This window comes from Mobula birostris, chromosome 12, assembly GCF_030028105.1.
Source record: "Mobula birostris isolate sMobBir1 chromosome 12, sMobBir1.hap1, whole genome shotgun sequence".
In the NCBI taxonomy this organism is placed as follows: Eukaryota; Metazoa; Chordata; class Chondrichthyes; order Myliobatiformes; family Myliobatidae; genus Mobula; species Mobula birostris.
The window spans coordinates 83391033-83414447 of NC_092381.1; the positions used below are offsets into that span (position 1 = coordinate 83391033).

The following is a 23415-nucleotide window of genomic DNA, read 5'->3' on the forward strand; positions in this document are numbered from 1 at the left end:
ATTTCAGGTGCCCCTGCCCCACACCCTTCCCATCCCCAGGAGGGAGACTCTACAACAGAGCTCCAACCTGACACCAGTCTCTCCCGCCACTGTCGACTTCACCCTCAAGGTATGTACTTGATCCCTCTAGGGGTATTTTGATATGCAGGGAGAGAGCTGGGTGTGATGCATTTGTACATCGTTTTACCCTACATTTTACCTTCCATCACCTCTACCTGAATATCCCATGTCCATTAAACTGTCATGATCTGTAACAGTGCTCCTCCTTAATATTTTTGCTGGTGTAATGCTTTATGACTGAGGATCACAAATCTGCAGTTTATCCAAAGCACAGCTATTTTGTATACCTTCAGGCCCATGAGTATTCCAGGCTGCTATTTCATTTAAACTGTTGTTGCAAGTGTTGTACAGTCATCTACAAAGTCCTTTAAGTTTGCTGCTCTTTTGCCTCAAAGAATATCATAGGATGCGCCACTGTTAGAACACATCAGTTGTTCTGTTCATGGGTTAACTTTTCCAAAGGTTATCAGGTGACTTTAGGATAGCTTATAGTAAAGGAGAAGCTAAGTGTACTGTGGGTGTAGTCTGATTAAAGTGAGACAGATTTAATAAGCTGGCATTTGATTTATAATTGACCTGTTACTGCAGTTGAGAAATGCTTGCTGTCAGTTGTTCATTCAGCTTCTTACAAAGCCATCTGTCCTCTTAATAAATCGAATAGCAAGAATGAGTCATTCAGATTGTTATGCCTTTGCTACCTAAATGAAAGAGTTATTCAAAAATGCTGCGCATTAGACCTCTTCAAGTGCATGTCCAGCTGCCTTTGGTTTCATCATCCTATCAGGTAATGCATTTCAAATCTTAATGAACGAAGCAATGTTTCCCTACTAAATTTTATTCCAAGAGAGACTACAGCTACTTTGTTTCCATGTAACAGAATGGCAATGGCAGAGACCCTTCTATGAAGCTGATTAGTAAAATGGAGTTTTGTAACAATTTGGCAAACTTTAAAATTGCATTTTTGGGATCAGTTTACAAGTCACTGATTTCCACATTGTGGTAGATTGTCATGCTGGGATTTGAACTCACCAGCTTTTAATTACTAATACTATGGTGTATATTGAATCAGATTTTCCTGCCTACTTTATATTGGCTATCCAAAGGAAATGGAGTACACCGTTAAAGTAAAACTGCTAGTTTCAGATCTCAAATTGATGTGCCTTTACTCATTTAGTAGTGTAGGGAATCCTATAATTCTAACAATGAAATGTTAATCAATTTATGTAATTCCTTATTATTTTAATCTCTGAATATGGATAAAACTTCTCCCCCAACCCCATACTGATGGGAAAGATGACTAGATAAACCTTTATTTACATCTAACAATTGCACTCAGTTGTACCTAATTGCTGATTTATTGTGATCTCAATTTAAGGGTTTGATTCCTTTCCTGTCCTATACCCAGCTAATACAGAATAAAATCTCACCAAAGACAATACGAGTGAGGAATTATCTAGCTTTGAGATTTTGCAAGTTTAAAAAAACACATACACAAATAATCTGCAGATTTTAATCATATTTTACTCATTGGTTTCCAATCATATTGGTAATTTGTTTTTGTATTAAATTCTTTAATCAAAATGTGATACTTGTCAGTATTAATGCCTTGATTTTAATTGTAGCAAAGTCTATCACTACTGCTTTACAAAAAGTGTTTACAAAAACAACCATAGTACAGCTTTTTGCATAACTTATTCAATACCTTGAGTGCCAACATTTTGAATGAAGGGGAAGTGTCATTCATTCTGTGCCCTGCAGGAAAATCCTCTGCCATCAAAACAAATACTACCCTACCAAAGGAACTTGTTTAATTTTGCATGCACTGACTCAGGCCGTGGGCAAAGTGGCTATATACAAATATACCATTCCTTATGCACATTAAGTAGCATTGTCCCATGATGGTGAGGACACTGGGGTGGTGGTGATCTGTTTAGTTTTGTGAAGAATAAATTTAGAAAAAAGCAAAAACCATATTGAAAAGGTAAGTAATTTTTTTTCTAATTTGACTTTCTAGGTCACAGTTTTAAAACAAGTTCTGTTACATATATTTGAAGTTTAGTCTTCTAAAGTACTTTTAAATGACTGTACAGTTTGAAAACTCAAAATATTGAGCTTTAAGCTTGTAATAAATGTTAGCTTAATTTAATTGAAATAATCCAGCATTAACGATGGTGCATTTAACATGGTGCTTTTTTTTAGACTATCATTGTTTTTGAAGTACATTGTAGTGATGTAAATTATCATTGCCAGAGTTCTCTCACCACTAGCTATTATTCCATATTATACTAACACTTACAAAAGGTTTAGGAATAACATGGAGATTTTAAAGGCAGGCTAATTTTTTTTTTTGTACACAAGATATCCTATTTTGTTGCATAACATCTCGATACCTGTTATCATCAACCTATTTTAAATCATTTTTGTCTGGTCTTGTTTATGAGCAGGTTATGATTTGGGATGCTGGATATTAAAATGGGATTGTGAAATCGATTACAGCTAAGTGAAATCTGACCTTGAACACAGCAAAACAAATGGACTTTTCTTTCTGTTTAAGATGGAATGCGCACGGAAGGCCTGGGAGAACTCGCCAAACGTAGGAGATAAAAGCTCTCCAGTGACCTCGACAGCATCAGCAATCAGTAGCAGTAATGGAGGGAGCAGTAGCACTTACAGTTCCTTCTCCAGTGCTTCCATGCCTCCAATTCCAGTAGCTTCAGTCACACCCACTACATCCCTATCAGGTAACTGCAAACTAGTAGCACTTTTAGAATATTATTTTATTATATGGTGAACTGCAGATCACTCCTGTTTTCATTAGTTTATCTGTAAAGCGGTGAGATGGTTTAATTATTCTAGTTTATTGAATATAAAGCAAAGGTTCTTAACCTTTAGAGAATATTAAAGAAATTAAATTCAAAATGATTGTTTTCTTGGAACTAATTTCCAATAAGGTTTGCATATTATAAGGCATGCTTTAGCATTGTTTCAAATAATAGCTTCCATAAATGTTGTTAATTGCTGAGTGTAGACCAGCATGGATTTGTTGTACTTATGGTCGTCTTTGCTGTCAGCAGGATCAGGGACGTACACTACCTCCTCACTGAGTACTAAAGCAACCTCCACTTCTGACCCACCCAATATTTGTAAAGTCAAACCTCAGCAACTGCAGACCAGCAATATGGCACCTGCAAGTCATTTCTCTCAGATAGGCTGTGTAACATCTCTTCTACCCCAGCAACAACAGAATCCTCAGGTGTATGTCTCCCAATCTGCAGCAGGTATGTTATGATCTAAGTTTGTGGTATTTGGCTTGAAACTGGAGCTTTTAAAGTAAATAGTAAATGGATTTTCATTTAAAAAGTAGCTAAATACTGTCAGGGTGGACTAACAGGTCCTTGTGACTCAAACGCTACAAAGAATGGCATAGATCCAGTTTGAAATATTTATTAGCTACTCCAGGAAATTAACAGCTTTTGTACTTTGCAAATCCCCATGATTCATTGGCCTTTCATACTAATGTCAAATTGGGGAACACTAGTTTATGAAATGTACAATTGTCTCTATGAAATGTTGGTCTTCGACAATTGCTCACATATCAGTTGTTATGTTACAGTATAACCTAAAAACTGAGTAGTGGGGAAAGTTGTTAATCAGCATGCTAATCACTTTTTAGTTTGTGCAAAGTTTTGATTTTAGGTCCCCCTCAAAGTTATGGCCTGGATCAGTTTTTCATTGAGCATTGTCATCTTGACTGATTCAGTCATTGAATTTAAAGCTCATTTACTGTATTAAACGTGGTTATGAAATTGAATGGGAATAAATTTCAAAAACAAAATATGATACACAGCTATAGATGTACATATCTGGCATGAGACCAAGAGCAAATTTGTACCTTATAGTATTTCGGATATCTTATTTTCAAATGAGTTTTGTTTCATTCCTTTATGATTAAAGTGCAGAAGTCATAAAGAAAATCTTTTTAACTTAAAGAGCCTGCAGCGCAGATCCCAACCTTCTACATGGATACCAGCCATTTGTTCAACACACAGCATCCTCGCTTGGCTCCTCCAACTCTGGCACAACAGCAAGGCTTCCAGGCAGGACCTTCTCAAGTAAGATTTGCCTCCTTCAGAATTTTGTCTGATTGCTTATGAAAATCAATTTGGGTAAGCTATTGAATTTCCTGTCTTCCAAAGGAAACAACCTGACATTAACTGAATTTTGAGTTTGTCCTTCTCAAATCCCATGATTAGAAGACATTTCATTTGGGCATCATTCTTCAAGGGAATGATTTGCAGTATTGGCAGCATGTTCTAATGCATATGTATGTGAATAAATTACCATTTCTATTACGTCTGACAAGTGGAACTCTACAAAATGTTCTCATCATGGTAAATTTATTTCTCTTGAAATGAAGATTTAAAATGAAGTAATAAATGAGCAGAACCATTTGGGCAAATTCAGGACAATTTAGTTTGAAAAGTCAATATAATAGTAATGAAAAACCAAGAATTTTTACCAATATCATATGGAAGTAATCTGAAATGTAACTTTGTATAGCCAAAACAAACATTTGAGAGAATGGATGAAATGGTGGAATAGATAGAATCCACTGTATATTGTATTTGTAATTGCTGCATGATTCCTCTGCAATGTTTTATATTTCACAGCATCCAAAACAGCTTTGTAATAAATTAATTCTCACTTGAAATTAATATTTCAATTTTGTGTGGATCTCTTTTTACTTAATTCTGTCATTCTCTAGTAATAGTTATGGAAACTTGGTGTGCAGTTCTTCTCAAACCACACCATTTAAAGAGCTTTCTGTATATCTGATAATGAATGAAAGTATGCTTCCCAGGAAAGTCAGCAGGTATAACTAACTGTAAAGGTAGAACTTTGGTAAAATTATACAAGTTACCATTGGAGCAGATCTGATATAAGAACTGTCCTGAAATGAAGCTTAGCTCCATGACGCAGAGTATTGCTATTTGTTCAAGGGATGTGGATATTGCTTGCAGGATTGCCATTTATTGTCAGTCCCTATTTGCTGCTTTGGCATTTAATTGAGCTCTAAAACAGCCAGCAAAATTGTGTGTGAAGTTGCAATTAGTCTAGATCAGGCCAGGTTGTCAGATTTCCTTCCTTGAGGGCAGAAAAGATATTTGTGAAACACATGGATTTTTCCAGCAGTCTAGTTTTGAATTAAGTTTATTATCCCAACTTTAAACCTGCAATCGTGATTCTGGAATTAAAACATTGCCCCCGCTGAGTAGTCTGGATTTCTAGATACACGTCCAGTAACACTATCACTGTGTTGAGCCATGCGCATCACATAGCTTGACTGTACCTAATGCAATTGTGTCAGCGTTTCTGGTGAGATCTTTTATATGGAAAGATGCGAGTTCAAGGAAAATTACCGTTTTTCTTTCATCTTTTGCTTTAGCCAACTGCAGTCCAGCAGATCTCCATACCTATATATGCACCAATTCCTGGACAACCTCAGGCTCAGCTAAGCTTAGGAGGAGGCCCTTCTGTTTCACAAGCCCAGGAAATGTTCAGCACATCCCTGCAACCTTTTAGGTAAAGCTGCTGCCAAATCATTATGCAAAATATGCATGTTTGTTTTTGATATCAAGAGCATAATTCAGATATCAGTTTAATCCACTAATATTTGGAGCATTGAAAATTCCCATTGAATAAAAGTTTCTATCAGTTGAATTAACCAGCTTAACACTTTGGTTTGTATTATAACTAGTTACTTCTGTGTGTGGTCGGCTGGTGGCACAATGGCATCAGTGCCGGATTCCAGAGCAAAGGGTCCCAAGTTCAAATCTAAGTTGGCCCCCCCCCCCCCCCGAGCACGCTTTCTATCCGTGGCGGGTTGGGCATCGAGCTAGCCACTCAGCCTTGTAAAACGAAAAGGGTCGAGTCAGGAACATTCATAACGTGACCCGGTTAATCCGAAAGGAGACCAATCCTGACACCACGCACCAGACATGAATGGCTGACTGTCTGGTGCGACACGCTTTAAAAAAAACTGATGTGTAGGGTGATCCAGCCTGGATTTTACTGATATATTTTGTTTGAAAATGTGTATAATTTTTCAAAGATTATTAAATATAAGTACTTGGTTTTCAAGTCTATTGATAACTGAGGAATTAATTTCACATTGTCATTATCTTCCTAATGTAGTAGTTTTGTTGGCTGACTTCTGAATGTTTCAACTTACAGGACTCAACAGGCTTTCCTGCAAAACAACCTCTCCCAACCATCCCCTGTAGTTCTTTCAGGTACTGCCTTGCACAATTTTTCGGCAGTTCAAGCCCAGGATTTAGCCAAAGCCCAGTCTGGCCTGGCATTTCAGCAAACATCCAATGCACAGCCCATTCCTATCCTTTATGACCACACTTTAAGTCAAGGCTCTGGTCTTGGTGGTTCTCAACTTCTAGATACCCATCTGATACAGGTATGTATAAATTATTTCCATATTAGTTAAGGAAACTAAGGGTAATATTGTTTGCATTGTAAACATTTTCAGTCTACAGTTATCAAAAGTGTTGCATGGGTCTGCTTTTAAAGGGGAACTCTAATCAGTGGCATGTGCAGGGTCTGAGAACAGGAGAAGCCGATGCAGGCAACTACAATATATGCTACCAAACCTTTCAACATTTTCATAGGAAAGTAAGTACTCCCTCTAAAGAAATATTTTTAAAAAGTAAGCAACATATACATTTTCTGCATTGCTGATAATAGAAAACTTATTAAATTGTTAGTTTAATTTTTGTGGCTTTGGTTTTAACCCTGTATGAAAACATAAACTAAAGTAAATTAGGTTGGATATACCTTCAGGGGCAGTATGCTGCCCAATTTGCACGCTTGTGACTCTACTCAAAAAATTAATACGTTCTAGTATGTTATTCACCAGTGAAGGCACTTATCCTGCTTCTCCTAGTACATGCTTTATTTTTGAGCTATTCAGCTTGTAATAATTCTTCGTTGTATATTAATTACTTAATGACCTGTTTCCCCAACAAAGTTTACTTTTATAAAGAACTAAAACCATCTTGAAGTTTTATTTTTCCAGTGCTTATTTTCACTTCCATTCACAAGACTATAAAACATAGGAGCAGTATTAGACTTTTTGGCCCTTTGAGCCTGCTTCACCATTCAATTATGGCTGACTTATTTTCCCTCTCAACTTATTTTCCTGCCTTCTACCTATACCCTTTGACAGCCTTACGAATCAGGATCCAATCAAACTCTGCTATAAGTATACTCAATTGCCCTTTATAGTTATTTGCCCTCTGGTCATAGATTCTTTCACGGTTGGAAACAACATCTTCATGTCCAGTCTATCTACATATTTCAGTATTTGGTGGGTTTCAATGAGTTTCATCTCCCCTCCATCCCATTCTTCTGAACAATGACTAATGCCCAAAACCATCAAACACTCCTCATATGTTAACCCTTTCATTCTCAAATGCCTCCTCTGGACTGCCTCTAATGCCAGCATATCCTTAGATACTAGATACAAACTTTCCCTCAGTGCTCCAAATATAGCCTGACCAATGCCTTATAAAGCCTTAGCATTACATCCTTGCTTTGTAAGGTAACCCTCTGGAGATGAATGCTAATATTGCATTGGCTTTCCTTACCACCGACACTACCGACTCAACCTGTAGGTTAACTTTTAGGGAATCCTGCTCTAGGACTCCCATAATTTACTGAAAAACTTGATTCCTGTTCAGCCATTTTAACATAATACAAGCTGAATTTCTCCAGGATTGTAGTGGTGAGTAGCTTATAAGAAGCTTTCCAGTTTCAAAATAGAGTGGAGTTCCCTTTTAACTACTGAATCGTAAAATCTGTACTGTTTAGATATTCCTTCTGCCAGTGTGCTTGACATTAACTTGAACTACATGTTTCTGTGTAGGCAAGGCCGGGTCTAACTCAGCCATCCAACCTTTTTACAGGTCAGGTTCAACAACCTGGCCAAAGTAACTACTATAGCACAGCTCAGTCACCCAATGCTGCTCTTCAACAGGTAAAAAAAAGTTTTGGGTGTCTTGTTTTATGTTTAAATTAATCAAAATGTTTTATAAGGGGGTTGTACTTAACCTTTTTAAGTTGACTGGAACTTTTCATAGTCTGCATTGTGATAATTAACTTCCTTCAGTTTTCTTTTTGCTCTCATCTCAGATCTGTGTACCTCCAAGTGGGAGGACTGGTTGGACACATGCTCCCAATGCATTCAGTGGTTAGTAAAGAGACTCACTGCTAAAGCCACTGAACTGGGCCCCTGAATTTCCCGTTTTCCCTTGGGGAAGTGCCTGAGCTAAATGAATATTAGCTTTTCAATTGTCACCTCTCAAGTGAAGCGGAAGATTATTCTAAAAATTTTTGGGACAGTCAAAAGTTGTTTATTTTTATTTAGAGATACGGAGCAGAATAGGCCCTTCAAGCCCTTTGAGCTGCACTGCCCAGTAACCTCCGACAACCCCAGTGTAACCTGAACCTAATAATGGGGCAGTTTTAGAGTGACCTATTAATCAGTATGTCTTTGGACTATGGGAGGAAACCAGAGCACCTGGAGAAATCTCATACACTCCACAGGGAGGACGTACAGACTCCTTACAGAGGACGCTGGGATTGAACTCCAAACCTCACCTGAGCTACAATAGCATTGCGCTAACCGCTATACTACCTTGGCACCCCATTCTTAAAAGTTCAAGATCTTTTTAATTCTATTGTTAATTGTTTTCATTTGTATCCCCAGGTGACATTGCCCCTTCCAGGTTCACAGCTGTCCTTACCAAATTTTGGATCTGCAGGACAGCCCTTGATTGCTTTACCTCAATCCATGCAACCTCTACAACACAATCCAGCACAGGCCCAGCCTCACAACCTCAGTAGACCTACACAGATCAACCAACCCTTTAGGGGCCTTATTGCAACAGGGACACAGGCTGGCATGATTTCTGCACCAGGGAAGGTATAGAAATGAAGAGTTGTTCAGATTATTTTAAATTTGTAAAATGTAATCTGGAAAAATCATATTCTAAGAGTTTTAATGTTAATTTTACATAGCATTTTTGAGGAAAACAAGTACCTTGCAATAGTTTGATTATAATGTATTCATGTAAGTGAAAATTCTGCATGTTTCAGATGGCAGAGATGGATCTAAAGCCTTATGGATGTAGTGTGGATGTGAAACCAGGTACACCACCAATCAGTGTACGGAGTATTACACCAACATCGAGTCCATTCAGGTAAGTTCTTTCTGATCGAGAGATAATGATATAACACTTAGCACTGTGATAATACTGCCACTCCATTTCCTCTGCATAAAAATTCTTTTCATATATTTAGTTCTGAATCTGTTCCAATTTCCACTAGCCGGAAATAAACAAACCCACTTGCTGTCAATTCAAAGCACTTTCTTGGCTGGGCTAAGGTTTGAATGTCTTTGCCATACTCTTGGTATTTCTGACCTTAACAAAGGTTCTGTCCCCTTCACAAAGACTGTCAGCTTCTAACTTAATTTTGCCTGCTGCTGAATGCTTTTCATCCTTCTGCTGACTGTTCCAGCTGGCAGATATGCTGTCTTCCACTCTCCAATCAGCTTATCTGAAATGCTGCAGTCTTTATTCTTAGCTGAACTAAAATGACTTTGCGTCCCCTAAATATCCTGGTGTTTCTAAGTCTTGTTCCCCTGGTTCTGGAACATTTCACGGTTCTTCAACCTTGTCAGAATGCTGGCTGTCTTTTTTTCATTTAAACTTTCAATCACTGATCTAATATCCTGTCTTGTGCTAACATATCCTGCCATGCTACCTGTAAAATCCTTGATCGTGTTTTTCTCTATAAAAGGTTCTACGTAAGTGTGGAGAATTTTTGTTAGAATTTGCAGTGTTGGATCTAAAGGTGGCATTCTCAATATTTGCCTGCCTTTTGAAATCAACTGCTTTGTATTCCTGTAACTTTATCCACACAATGCCTAGTTTCATGGGATGTGTTACGTGCTTTCAAGCAAGTTGTAGTGATGAAGTTTAACAAATGACTAAATGTATTTTTCCAAGCACATTATTACCTTTTGAAGATTAATTATTATGGTTTAATTCCCACATCTACCAGATTTTTGATATTTGCAATGGAGCCAATCTTCAGCTCAGAAGTCAGCACCAGTGTGCAACATACCCATGTATCTCTGCCAGAGTCTTGCATCCCAGTGGTGGTGTCATTCGAAGTCAGCAGTACCATCTCTTACCCTGTTGCTATGGCTACTACTCCTGCAAAGTCCACTGTGGCAACGATCTGTTCCTTTAGTGGACCCATGTTCCCACCCTCAATCTGGGAAATCTGCTCCCATGCTTCTGCTGGTATAAATCTGATGCACATTAGGAATATACATACATAACCCCGCATTTGTGTTTATATTGGAGAAGATCTGGCTGATTGTGAAGGTCAAGAGGTCTGGTAGTTACTGTACAGATGACCATGTTTTTAAAATAGCTGTATTGGAGTTGCAAACTTAGTCCTTGTATTTGACAGAATTGTTTCAATTCATTTGGTCATGCTACAGAAGTCAAATAGAATTTGTTTTGGTTAACACAGCATGTTTTGTGATTGAATTTTCACTTTTAGAGCTAGCTCCACAAGTCCAAACAGCCAGACTAGCAAGATCAACAACATGGTCTATCAGAAACAATTTTCTTCTGCTGGAGTTCGGATTGCCCAGCCTTTCCCACCACAGTTCCCACCACAGGTACGAGTTTAAAGTGCCGGCTAGAGCATCAGCTGCTGTCTTTACATTTTCCTTCGTTTATTGAGTAGTCTTTCCACTTTTGCTTTTTACTCTGCCATGAGAAAGAAAATTCATGACTGGATTTTTTTTTTTTGAAAATATACCTTTAAGTAAAGACTGCCAGTCAGTCAATAAATGGTTGCTTGGGATAGAATTTAACCCTCAAAATCATTCTGTTTAGTTTCCTTATTTTCCTCTTTCTATGAACTATTTTGTCTTAGTATATATTTCTGTACCTCATCTGTTTGTACAGCTTTATTCCTTAAAAATTGAAACTCTTAAGCTTATGTTTTGTTAATTAAATATTGACTTAAGAGTTTTAATCTGCTGATTGTCATTGTAAATGTTTTGGAAATACTTCGGCAAATGCGCACAAGTTACAACAATTCAAATAGATGCCTTGGATCGTCTTTTCAAAGGGGTAAGCAATAAATTCTGTATTTGCTGGCCATGCCCATGTTCCAATAATTAAAAATAGACCACCAGACACAGACATCTGTTTTAAGGGGGTATCCTTCTATTCTGAGTCTCTGGTCATGCTGTCCCACTATTGGAAACATCCTCTGTATGCTCATTCTGTCTAGGCCTTTTCAACGTTCTCCCTCATTCTTCTCAACTCCAGTGAGTACAGGCCCAGAGCCATCAAACGTTAACCTTCTAAAGCCTTAGCATTACACTACATCCTTGCCATTATATTCTACTCTGAAAATAAATGCAAACATTGTTTGCCTTCATTACTACCAACTCAACCTACAAGTTAACCCTGCACTAGGACTCAAGCCTATTTGCAACTCCGATATGTGAATTTGCTCCCCATTTATACAATATTCTATGCCTTTAATCCTTCTACGAAAGTACGTGACCATACACATCCCTACACTGTATTCTATCTGCCACTTCATTGCCTGTTGTCCTAATCTGTCCTAGTCCTTTTGCAGACTCCTTGTTTCCTCAACACCACCTACCCCTCAACCAATCTTTGTATTGTCTGCAAACTGGGCCACAAAGCTATCAATTCTGTCATTCCATGCCAATGACATATAATGTGAAAAGTAGCAGACCCAGCACTGAACCACGTGGAACACCACTAGTCACTAGCAGCCAACGAGAAAAGGCCCCCTTTATTCCCAGTCTGTCCTCTGCTGCTCAGCTAATCTTCTGTCCATACTGGTATCTTCCTTGTTATACCATAGGCTCTAATCTTGTCTATCCTGCTTGTTACTTCCTCAGAGAATTTCAACAGATTTGCCAGGCAAGATTTCCCTTTATGGAAACCATGCTGAATTTTGGCCTATTTTATCGTGTGCCTCTAAATACCCTGAAACCTCATTTTTAATAATGGCATCTTACCAACCACTGAAGTCAGACTAACTAGTGTATAATTTCCTGTCTTTTCTTCCCTCCCTTAAAGAGTGGAATGACATTTGCGATTTTCCAACCCTCTGGAAGTTGCGATCTACATATTAGCTCTGAAGTTTCACAAATTTTGCTTTTGCTTTATAGCAGTGTTCAGGAGCCATGGCCCTAATTGATTCACCACCTCTTGCCATATGCAAGTTTGGAAGCATTAACTACTGCAAAGTTACCATTGTTGCCACTTCCACTTCTCCATGACACACAGGAGCAGAATTAGGCTATTTAGTCCATCCAGTCTGCTCTGCCATCTGTCATGGCTGATTTATTATCCCTCTCAACCCCATTCTCTTGTCTTTTCCCCACAAACTTTAATGCCCTGGCTAATCAAGAACCTATCAACCTACCCTTTAAATATGCCCAATGACTTGGCCTCCAAGCCTGTGACAGTGAATTCTCGATCTTGAGTAAAATGCATCAGATGCAAGAATTCCTGCTTGGTCTTCAATTTTGGTATCATCTATGTGGCTTCCCACTTGTGTTAAAATGATAATGCTGATTGCAGTACAGCTCAGTACCATGTAGATCCAATTGGGAATTACACTTCATTCTAATTGTTTTCACCAGATGCTTTCCCAACCTAACTTGGTCCCTCCATTGGTGAGACCTCATGGAAACACCTTTTCAGCTCCTGTTCAGAGGCCTCCACTGCCTCTGACAAATCAGATGCAATCTCAAATGACCACAGGTATCATCTGCCAAACTCGTCCTCAACATACACCAAGGGTACCTTCAGGCCATACTCAGGGCATCCGTGGAAACCAGGCCCAAGCTGCAATGATGGCTGAACAGGATTTGAAGGTTAGCATTGTTGGCAGTTTTGTGAAAGTTATAAATATTTTAAACCTTGACACAAAATGAAACTAGTTTTAATGAGGAAATGAAGTGTGGCTTACTGTATCTCTTAATTGAACTATAGCAATGTATTGCACACGCTACTTTCTTTGAAACCTCCGGGGGGAAAAAAATTAACTAATATTGCAATGGACCTGGCCTTGACTGCAGTTCTTAATTCACTTTCCAGATAGTGAAATTACCTTATTACTATTGGCACTGGGGGATAATGCATGATATTAACCTTACTGTGCCAATAGGGTTTTCACAGTCCATTTGTTAATTTTCAAAGACAGAAGTGATTAAAATCTATGAAATGAAAAATAAGCAAAATGCAACAAATTCATTTGAGATTTAGCTTTGATTAGGTCTAGTTACCTTTTGTAACAGAGGTTTGAAAACATCTGCACCCATCGTGCCCCTCAGAAATTAAAACAAAGAAATAATGTTGCAAATCAAGCAGCAGGCCTCACGAAACAGACATAAGAAATCCACAGCGACTTTCCTGGATAAATTATCGTTTTTTTGTGTGTCTGTGGAGGATAGCATTTGAGAGAGGAAAGGCTGCTGAAATTAATAATTTTGCCAGTTAAATGTTTCCACACACCATTAGAAGTTTTTTTTTAACATTTCCCATCTCTGCATTGCATATTTTTGTATATGCTTCAAGCTATTGTCAAAAGAAACAACAAAGTTATCATTCTTTTTGTGTTAAGGCTAAGCAGCGTGCTGAGGTGCTTCAATCTACCCACAAGTTCTTCTCTGACCAGCAGCAGCAAATAAAGCAGCAAGTGAGCAAGCCTCACAAAAATGACAGCAGTGCGAATAAACCTACGGAGAGTGGAACAGGCATTTCAAGTACAAGAGAAGAGAAAGTCGAAGAAAAACCAGCCTCAAGTCAAGCTGTTGTGTCAAAACCTGTTCGAACTGGACCAATCAAACCTCAAGCAGTAAAAACAGAAGAAACAAAATCATAAATTGCTGATAAACATAGTGGGTGTCATGAGTATCTTATGGGTGTAATGGGTGCTCTTCTCTATGAGATGAGAGCAGAAATATAGAGCTCAAACGTGAAATTTCTTTTATAACAAAATGAGATGTGAAGTAGTCAAGTGAAAGCTGAACTAGCCTAAGATACGCAGAAATCAGATGGATCATTATGTTGAGCAAGAGAAACCCAGATGTGTAAACTAATCCTTGACTGAACATTTAGTGTTGACATTTGAATCTTGAAGATTTGAAGAGGCAATGTCTGACTTGTGTGACATTACTTTTTCTTAAGATAATCACTGAAAATACGTAAACCTGGATAAGCCAGTGAATGAAAGCTAACCAATTTTACAGGTTTTATGGTAATGATTTAATCCTTATTTAAAAACTATCATTTAAAAAGATATTCATGAGCTTAATTACAGAAAAGACAAATTGATTCACTTACAGTGAATGAGGTTTTGAGCCTATTAATTTCCAATTGTTTATGCAAACCATTTTAATCACAAGTCTAATATTGCCTTTTTTGATTATATGCTAGTATTTTAGTTGTAGGATGTACTGTATTATACCATGTGAATGTAAGATATCTTTATTTGCTTATCAATCATTAATGAGGGACTGTGCTAAAAGCACAGCTGTTTTTATTACAGCAAACTTACCCAGGTTTAAATTGGAAAAAAATAGATTCTGATAAGGTACAAAACAATAGAGGATTGCTGTTATTGGTATCTAGAAATCTTGGCACAAAGCCTGAGCTGACAGAATGATTTATTGATGTGTATATTTTTGTCACATGATTTGTGGCACTGGAAAGGCTACACTGCTGAAAAAATTGCTTTCCGTCAGTCATGTGTTTTGACGGTCAGTTTTATTTGCTTTCTTCGAAAACTCGGCTGTGATGTCTGGTTTTTGAGTTTTGTATTCCATCTGTACTGTGTATTCGTTTGGCATTGTACAGAAGTTAACAGCCATATTGGTATAGAAAGATTATACTTTAATTTTTTCATTTGTACAGCGTTAGCGCACTATTAAAGATGTATGATCTTATTTACAATTAATTTGGTTTGGTTACATAACTAATAAAATAAGCTCTGAAATGTTTTCATATTGCTGAATACTGTGGATGGAGTATTTTACATGGCAAAAATCTTCACATTTAATGAAGCGGCATCTTTGACTTGAGCGACCCCTGTTTCTCCCATCTCTCTGATACTGTGCATGAGGTGATCGTCCACAACAGAAAGTGCTCAAGAGCAAGTTGATCAAATATTTGTTTCCGGTTTACTTTTAAGATTCTTCCAACATTTTTCCCTGTTCATTTGGGCAATTTATAAAATAATCCAGATGGAATTTAGTCACATCATATTCCACCACTCCTCATTCCTCCACTTTTCCAATATTATCATTTGTCTGTTATAATCTTGTTGGCTATTTGGCTGGTGCACAGAAAAGAATGTAAGGACTTGTACCAGTATCAACTTTTATTTTGCCAATGTTCAGACCAGTGAAATTGTATGATATAATTCCTCTTGACAAATTTCCTGCAACTTCCCTGATTACTTCAAAAATATCAGTTTGAATGACTGATAGTGATGAAAGAGTAGGTGTGAGTTTCTGTGATACATTTTAAAAGAACCTTGGTCTTGCATGGGAGGTTAGTTAGGAAAATTCAGTCGCTACGTATACATGGAGAGGTGGTAAATTGGATTAGACATTGGCTCGATGGAAGAAGCCAGAGAGTGGTGGTAGAGAATTGCTTCTCTGAGTGGAGGCCTGTGACTAGTGGTGTGCCACAGGGATCAGTGCTGGGTCCATTGTTATTTGTCATCTATATCAATGATCTGGATGATAATGTGGTAAATTGGATCAGCAAGTTTGCTGATGATACAAAGATTGGAGGTGTAGTAGACAGTGAGGAAGGTTTTCAGAGCCTGCAGAGGGACTTGGACCAGCTGGAAAAATGGCAGATGGAGATTAATACTGACAAGTGTGAGGTATTGCACGTTGGAAGGACAAACCAACGTAGAACATACAGGGTTAATGGTAAGGCACTGAGGAGTGCCGTGGAACAGAGGGATCTGGGAATACAGATACAAAATTCCCTAAAAGTGTCGTCACAGGTAGATAGGGTCGTAAAGAGAGCTTTTGGTACATTGGCCTTTATTAATCAAAGTATTGAGTATAAGAGCTGGAATGTTATGATGAGGTTGTATAAGGCATTGGTGAGGCCGAATCTGGAGTATTGTGTTCAGTTTTGGTCACCAAATTACAGGAAGGATATAAATAAGGTTGAAAGAGTGCTGAGAAGGTTTTCAAGGATGTTGCCGGGACTTGAGAAACTCAGTTACAGAGAAAGGTTGAATAGGTTAGGACTTTATTCCGTGGAGCGTAGAAGAATGAGGGGAGATTTGATAGAGGTATATAAAATTATGATGGGTATAGATAGAGTGAATGCAAGCAGGCTTTTTCCACTGAGGCAAGGGGAGAAAAAAACCAGAGGACATGGGTTAAGGGTGAGGGGGGAAAAGTTTAAAGGGAACATTAGGGGGGGGCTTCTTCACACAGTGGTGGGAGTATGGAATGAGCTGCCAGACGAGGTGGTAAATGCGGGTTCTTTTTTAACATTTAAGAATAAATTGGACAGATACATGGATGGGAGGTGTATGGAGGGATATGGTCCGTGTGCAGGTCAGTGGGACTAGGCAGAAAATGGTTCGGCACAGCCAAGAAGGGCCTAAGGGCCTGTTTCTGTGCTGTAGTTTCTATGGTTCTATGCCTGTCTGCATAAGTTTAACATTTTCCACTTGATCAAATTTTAGATTCCTTCCACATTATTTTCCTCCTATTTTAAATTCTTGACAATAGAAAGTATCTGGAAGAGACTTGTTTAATATAACAAATGCAGTTCAATTTCAGCTTTTATAAAATGCTGCCATTGGTTTATACTGAGGATGTGGTCAAGATTAGAGAACAGATTTTGCATGTATTACCTTAACTATTTGTATCTGGAGTTTTAATCAATATACACTGGTATTACAACAGTTCAAACTTTGGCTTAATAATATTGTAACCGAAAATGCTGGACAAACTTGAATCTTGAATCTAGCAACGTATTAGGAAAGAAGCTAAACATTTCAGATCTGTGTCCTTGCATTGGAACCCAGATTTCCAGCATCTGTAGTATTTTTTCCTTGTTTCAATGATTATTTTACTATTCAGTTTGCCATTATATGTTCTGTTCTGGAATAAGTGTACAACTTACTGCAGTGCTTTAAGAACTAGCCATGGTCTATACATGCATATACAAAAAAAAGAAAATTATGCAGCTGTTTGTGTATGGGAGATGTTCTGTAGCCTTCATATCTTGGAAAGTTTAATGTCATACATAACCATGTTGAAATTGTCCCAAGCCAGTATCTTCTTTTCTGCTGGATTGTAATCAACCATGCTGTTGTATCGGTAGTGGTTCTCAAATGGAATGGCCAGTGGCTTGCTGCTGTTTGTGTTAGTGTTGTAAGCAAAATTGATGATGGCATTTTGAATGGAATAACTGTTAAGGGTGTATAGAATTCCACAGATAATGAAAGAATTGGCAACCGCTCTTTTGCGAATAGCTGTGGTCCATGTCTGTTCTACTTCTAGGGTGTTGGGGTCCAGTTTGGAGATCACAATGGCTCCATGAGCCTGACTGGTGCTATAGGTGACCCAAACACCTAGCTCATCCACAGCAAAGTCGATGTCTGTATAGCCACCCCAGGAGTATGGAAAAGTTCCCCGGTAACCTGCGTTAGGCAAGTCCTTCTGCACTAAAATTGTCTCTGTTTTCATTTCAAATCTCAGTAAGCTCCTCGACCTCCGTTTCTGGTAGAACAAGGATCCTCTGTAAATGATGCCTCCTGTGCTTTCCACTGGTTGTGGTAACAGGTAAACTTTGCTGGTATAACCTTTCATGAACTGATCAAGGTCTTGGTATTCATAGAGCCGCCGTATATCAGTGCCAACAGTGTTGATTCTCCAGATGTGCTCCCTGCTGTGAGGCGGCACAGGTTCAGGATCCTTCATCCAAACTCCATACCTGCCTGCAATGGAGTCAGCCTTCTGGAATGTCACTGGTTCTCCCACCCATTCCAACATTCCACAACCTGCCAGGGCAAGATTAAGAAAGGTCCATTCAGATTCTCTGTTTAGGACTAGAAGGTTCTATAGCGACACTTAAAACTGCCCAAAGGCACCAACCTACCCATCATCAAGGACATGTACATAACAATTTTGTTTTCCTTTGCATCACTCCTGTACAAATGGACTTGTGTTCCATATTGGTTGTGCTTTGATTGAGAATGTGCCTTCCATCAACAGTTGTAATGGCAAGAGTTTAGACATGGGAGAACCATTTGTTGAGGGAATCAGAGCAAGATGCAACTTAAACCCTGCCAGTTTCAGGGGAAACAAGGATTAATGGAAATTCGGAGCACGGTTTGAAGATTTGGGTTTACTGAAATTTTTAAAAAGTGCGAGGATGTTAAGGGAAATGGTACTAAAGAAATAAGCTCATTGTGATTTCTGATCTAAGGAGACATAAAAAGATGCCTTGTTTTTTTAATCCTTGTGCTGTGTTCAATAAGATATTTTATATAATTAAAAGTAGATAGCACACCAATTTTTATTAAAGGCAGCTCCTTTATATTCTTCCTTGGTAAATGTAACTTGAAAGGTATCCTGCAAGGTAGGAAGTTTTTTTTTTCCCCATAATAAATGTTAAGGCCATGTTTTAAACATCTGAAATCTCGTGTAATTCAAACGCTTTATCCAAACCAGAATAGAAAAGATGGAGAAAGCAAACTAAATTTGAACTAGGGCAAATAGATGAGGGACCTTCTTGCACTCCATGATGCCAAAGGAAAGAAAATTAGGCTGGTGTGGTCCTTGTGGAATCAGGAGCACACGAAAGCTACAGGGTACAAAAGCTGGTCTGCATAGGAACCCTAGTGCTATTCTAAACTCAGTAATATCCTAATATGCAATCACTTTTTCCACCTACATTTGATAATTATTAAATGTGCAAGACTGCATTGGAAATGTACAGCTGCCAGGATCTGCTGATACTTTTCCAAAACCTGTGCACTAAAAAGTTTGACAATATTAATAATTTCCCTTTCCTAATATATGGTTCATATTGAAACTCAAGTTTGATAATGTTGGTGTGAAAGAAAGTGGATAGTTTTATTGCCCAACAACTTATTCTAGCGATGGCAGCGCCTGCTTCAGAACCTGCTGGTCAGGTGTAACACCTATAGGCAAGTTACTTAGCTGAGTTACTGTCTTCACTAGGTGAACTTGTGGCATTCTGCACTGCAAGAAGCTGCGGAGACCAAGTCACTGGGAACAAAATTGAGCAGATAGAATTTTTGACATGAGTACAGTATTGAGCTAGGTCTGCTTCACCATTTACTACAGCCGTGAAGAATCCTCTAAAAATGGAGCAACACATGTTTTGGGTCAACGTTTCAGGCCAAACCCCTTCAGGACTGGAAAGAAAGGGCAGAGGCCAGAACAAAATGGTTGGGAGAGACATGAGCTTGGCGGGTGAGCGAATCCAGGTGAGAGATGGACGATGGAAAGGTAGGGGGAAGGAATGGAGAAGCTAGGTGATTAGTGAAAGAGGCAAAAGGGCTGAAGATGTAATTTGATAAGAGAGGATGGTGGCCCATGGAATAAAGAGTAGAGGGTGGGAGAGGGGGTAAATGTGGCCGGGGCAAAAGGGAAAACAAACGTATGGGAGGGGGGCGGGAAGGAGACGGGGAGTGGTTACCGGAAATCGATGTTGGAGACTACCAAATCAGAAAATAAAGTGATGACCTCTAGTCAAATTAGCAGTAGGGGAGGTAATGGGAGACAGTGAGAATGGAACGTGGAATGGGTGGATTGGCTGTTGTGACCGGCAGTGCGAAGGTGCTCGACTACGTCGTTCCCCCAGTGCATCGGGTCTCGCCAATGTAATGGAGGCTACTGAGCCGCCTCAGACCCGTGGAGTTCCTCCAGCACATCTTTTTTTGTTTTGTGTGTTGCTTGGATTTCCAGCATCCCTTGTTTGTGATCGAGTTTCTTTCAGTTCTATTTTAAAATAAACAAGACGAAGAAATAAACGAAACGCAGTTTCATGATCCAATGTCGGATTCTCAGTTACTAACAGTAGAGCGGGAGTTAAATTCGAGCAGATACCTGGGGGTTGTTGCGTTGTGAGTGAGGTTCCAGATTTACTCTGCTGTATCAGTTTGGAAGCGGGAATCTCTGTAATAATGTCCGATTTCAGCTCTTGGTACCTGGAATTTTCAAAGCTCCAGCTGGACGCTGTAGCGAGAGGCAGATTGCAATTAGACCTTCGACGAATAGCAAAAACAACCTTTTCTGCAGAAATTGCACTCGCGGATCTCGAACGTTCAACCTGCCAAACAAATTAAGGGAAAAACTTTGTGCAGAACTCTTACCTTCCTGGCGAGGCTGCGCTCTCTGTCGAGAAGATAAATTGAAGAAATCTTGTCTCCCTAAAACAAGACAAAATCCTTTCAGGCTCGCCATTCCTCTGTGTTAGCACCCACTACCTCCTATTCAACATGGCTACTGATTGCTTGTCATATTTAATAAACGAAGCAAAAACGTACGAATTAAATAAAAGTAATTAATTTCTTTGATGTATTAAGGAAATATCTAAAATATTTGCAAAATACTGTAAGTCCTGGAAATATGAAAACAAGGCATATACTAGAAAATGCTGAAGACACTCATAAGGTCAGGTAGCATCTGTGAAGGGCGAAAAGAAATCAGGTCAAAAATCTTTCGTCAGGACAGAAGTGCATAATGGTCAAAGCGATCTTTATCCAGCCTGACCTGCCTGATCTCTCCTCTACACAACCTGACTTTCACTTGTAGATGCAAAATTCGTCACTCGCATGGAATAGTAAAGCGGTTAATCTCATGTAAAAACAAGCGTTCTGCTGCCAAATGATTGGATCTTATAGCGGGCAGCCGATTTAAGCGAACCTCCCTGGATTCTGCTTCAATCTTTCACTTCTACAAACTACATTTGTGCTGTTCCAGCACTAGCTGCGGAGTGCGAGGCTTCTCGCTATTCCAGTGTAAAACCGGAGTTCGATCCCAAAAAACTTCGCTGGAACAGATCAGGTACAGTCTGCTCCCGGATCAGCGAATGTCTGTTAAGGGATGGGTGGGGGTTGAGGGCAATCTGCGGAGAAGTTTGTGCCACATCACTGCCCTTGACCCTGAGCTTGCTTCGGATGGTGCTGGAGTGATTTCCTCAAGCTCCCGAACTTGCTGATGAGGGCGATTTTGACCGGGCGCGAGAAACTGCTTGAGGATGCTGAGCGCTCCCGGTCGCCTAAACAACCAGGGAGTCCTCAGTATGCACACAGATCTCTCTTAATGGGCAGAGAACCCCAACATGACACGGACTCCTCCCAATAGACAGAGACCTTTCTGCATGAATAGACACCCACTCTTACTGGGCAGGGAGCCCTGTCACTGACCCGGGACCCTGAAGACTGGTCGTGTGCCCACTGTCTAGATACAACGCTCGGCACTGCGGCCCGAGTTTGATGTGTCCTACCCCCAGGAACGATGTGGTGAGAGTCCTGGGGAGTTTCTCGCAAGCCGGGACACTGGCCGTCCCGGAGCCGGGCATTCTCCTGTTCGGCGCGCTCCAGCCTCCGCAGCAAGTCCAACTTTTCCATCTGCAGGCTCCTGACATCGTTCCGGACTCCTTGGCTATCCCTTTCCTCCTGACCGGCAACCCAGCGCTCCAGGACCTTCAGCCGCTGTCCCAGTGACTCCACCTCCCTCTGCTGGGCAGCCCCCTCCCTCTGCATCTCCCGCACGGTTTTCAGAACTTCCCCGGGCTCGGAGCAGCTCGTCTCGACCGGGCTCGGCACCGTGAAGGAGTAAATGCATCGCCCGTCCCGGTTCAAACCGCGAGAGAATGTGGGCTGCTGGCCGGAGGCTGCAAGGAAGAAAGAGGCGAGCGCGAACAGAGAAACGGCACTCATATCGGCAGGCACTCGGGTCTGTATGCCTGGAGCTGGGGAGCCGGGTTATTTATAGTGCATCCCACAGGGGCGGACTCCACTGACGTGTGAATGGATGCATTGCATCCACACTGGGTCACTCACTGCCAAGAACCGACAAACACAGAAAATGCTGGAGACAGTCAGTATCTATGGAGAAAGAGCGTTAGCGTTCTCGTTCCATGACTTTTCACCAGAGCTGCATTCTGTGTCTTCTAAACTAAAACTGCAGATACTAAAAATCTGGGGTAAAACAGATATAAGTACTATATCCTGCTTCCAGGAACATCTCTTGACCTGCCAGTTGTCCCAATTTAGGTACTTGCAGTCCATTCGTTGCTCCCAATGTCTTTCCCGCAGTTCTATGCTCTCCTCTCTCCGATATGTGTTGGCGCTTTCTCTCTCTGGCCCATGGCCGGACTCTCTCAAACTTGCCATGGAGTCCAGGTGAGGGGTCATGACCTGAAATGACGTCTGTTCGTTCCCCTCCACCGATGCTGCCTGACCTGCTGAGTTCCTCCAGCAGCTCGTGTTTCACTACGACTTAACACGCGCTTGCTTTCCATCCGCTGATGCTGCTCACCTTAACAAGTATCTCCAACATTTGCTGAAGTTACGCCATCACCAACAAATATCATCAGTTTTTGATCTTTGATCTCTCCTAATTTCCAACTGTTACAAACTCCCCTTTTTTTTTCTCCAAGAGCCCCTTTTCAGTGAGTTTACATTCTGATAAAGCTTCAATGACCTGAAGTGTTACTTTTTTTCTCTCCACAGACGCTGCCTGTCCTGCTGTGTACCGCGGCACGTATAGTGTTCATTTCCAGCACGTACTGTTGTGCTGTTCTTCCATGGAATAAGTGAGGCCCCAAACTGTAGAACACAGGGGAGAGAGCTGAGGGAGGGGTGAGTGATGAGCATGAGACTGTATTTATTTTATTTTTTTAAAATTAATTTAAAGATTCAGCTTAGAACAGGCCCTTCCAGCCCACTGACTCAAAGATTCAAAGTACATTTATTATCAAAGTAGGTATGCAGTATACAATCCTGAGATTTGTCTTCCACACAGATGGCCACAAAGCAAAGAAAACCATGGAACCCTTTCAAAGAAAAACATCAAATCTCTCCCACATGCAAAAAACGACACCGTGCAAATGACAACAAAACAAAACGAATGAAAAACACAGAATATAAAGCACAAAACTGAAAGAGCCCGGGCGTGTTCAGTTCAGC

At 40.0% G+C, this 23415-nt stretch overlaps 2 protein-coding genes across 14 annotated transcripts in view; one reads left to right on the forward strand and one right to left on the reverse strand.

The window, feature by feature from the left end:
* Nucleotides 1-15222, forward strand: part of prrc2c (proline-rich coiled-coil 2C) — a 97328-nt gene extending 82106 nt beyond the window's left edge. For 5 of the 13 annotated variants that reach the window (XM_072274243.1, XM_072274247.1, XM_072274246.1 and 2 more), the window contains exons 24-36: nucleotides 8-109; nucleotides 2615-2801; nucleotides 3132-3338; nucleotides 4051-4172; nucleotides 5507-5643; nucleotides 6295-6529; nucleotides 6643-6744; nucleotides 7997-8107; nucleotides 8840-9055; nucleotides 9229-9332; nucleotides 10708-10828; nucleotides 12848-13081; nucleotides 13831-15222. In XM_072274243.1, coding sequence (XP_072130344.1) covers nucleotides 8-109; nucleotides 2615-2801; nucleotides 3132-3338; nucleotides 4051-4172; nucleotides 5507-5643; nucleotides 6295-6529; nucleotides 6643-6744; nucleotides 7997-8107; nucleotides 8840-9055; nucleotides 9229-9332; nucleotides 10708-10828; nucleotides 12848-13081; nucleotides 13831-14091 — 2139 coding nt within the window. In that variant the 3' untranslated portion in view covers nucleotides 14092-15222. The remainder of the gene's footprint in view (nucleotides 1-7; nucleotides 110-2614; nucleotides 2802-3131; nucleotides 3339-4050; nucleotides 4173-5506; nucleotides 5644-6294; nucleotides 6530-6642; nucleotides 6745-7996; nucleotides 8108-8839; nucleotides 9056-9228; nucleotides 9333-10707; nucleotides 10829-12847; nucleotides 13082-13830) is intronic. The other 8 variants (XM_072274244.1, XM_072274255.1, XM_072274251.1 and 5 more) reach the window with 6 other exon arrangements.
* A 1847-nt stretch (nucleotides 15223-17069) lies between these two features.
* On the reverse strand, nucleotides 17070-22168 carry myoc (myocilin). Its single transcript, XM_072274746.1, has 4 exons — nucleotides 21729-22168; nucleotides 20593-20649; nucleotides 20327-20455; nucleotides 17070-18249 (listed from the first exon to the last, which is right to left on the reverse strand). The coding sequence occupies exons 1-4, from the start codon at nucleotides 22162-22164 to the stop codon at nucleotides 17465-17467; spliced, it is 1407 nt and encodes a 468-aa protein (XP_072130847.1). The 5' UTR covers nucleotides 22165-22168; the 3' UTR covers nucleotides 17070-17464.
* Between the last annotated feature and the right edge of the window lie 1247 nt (nucleotides 22169-23415).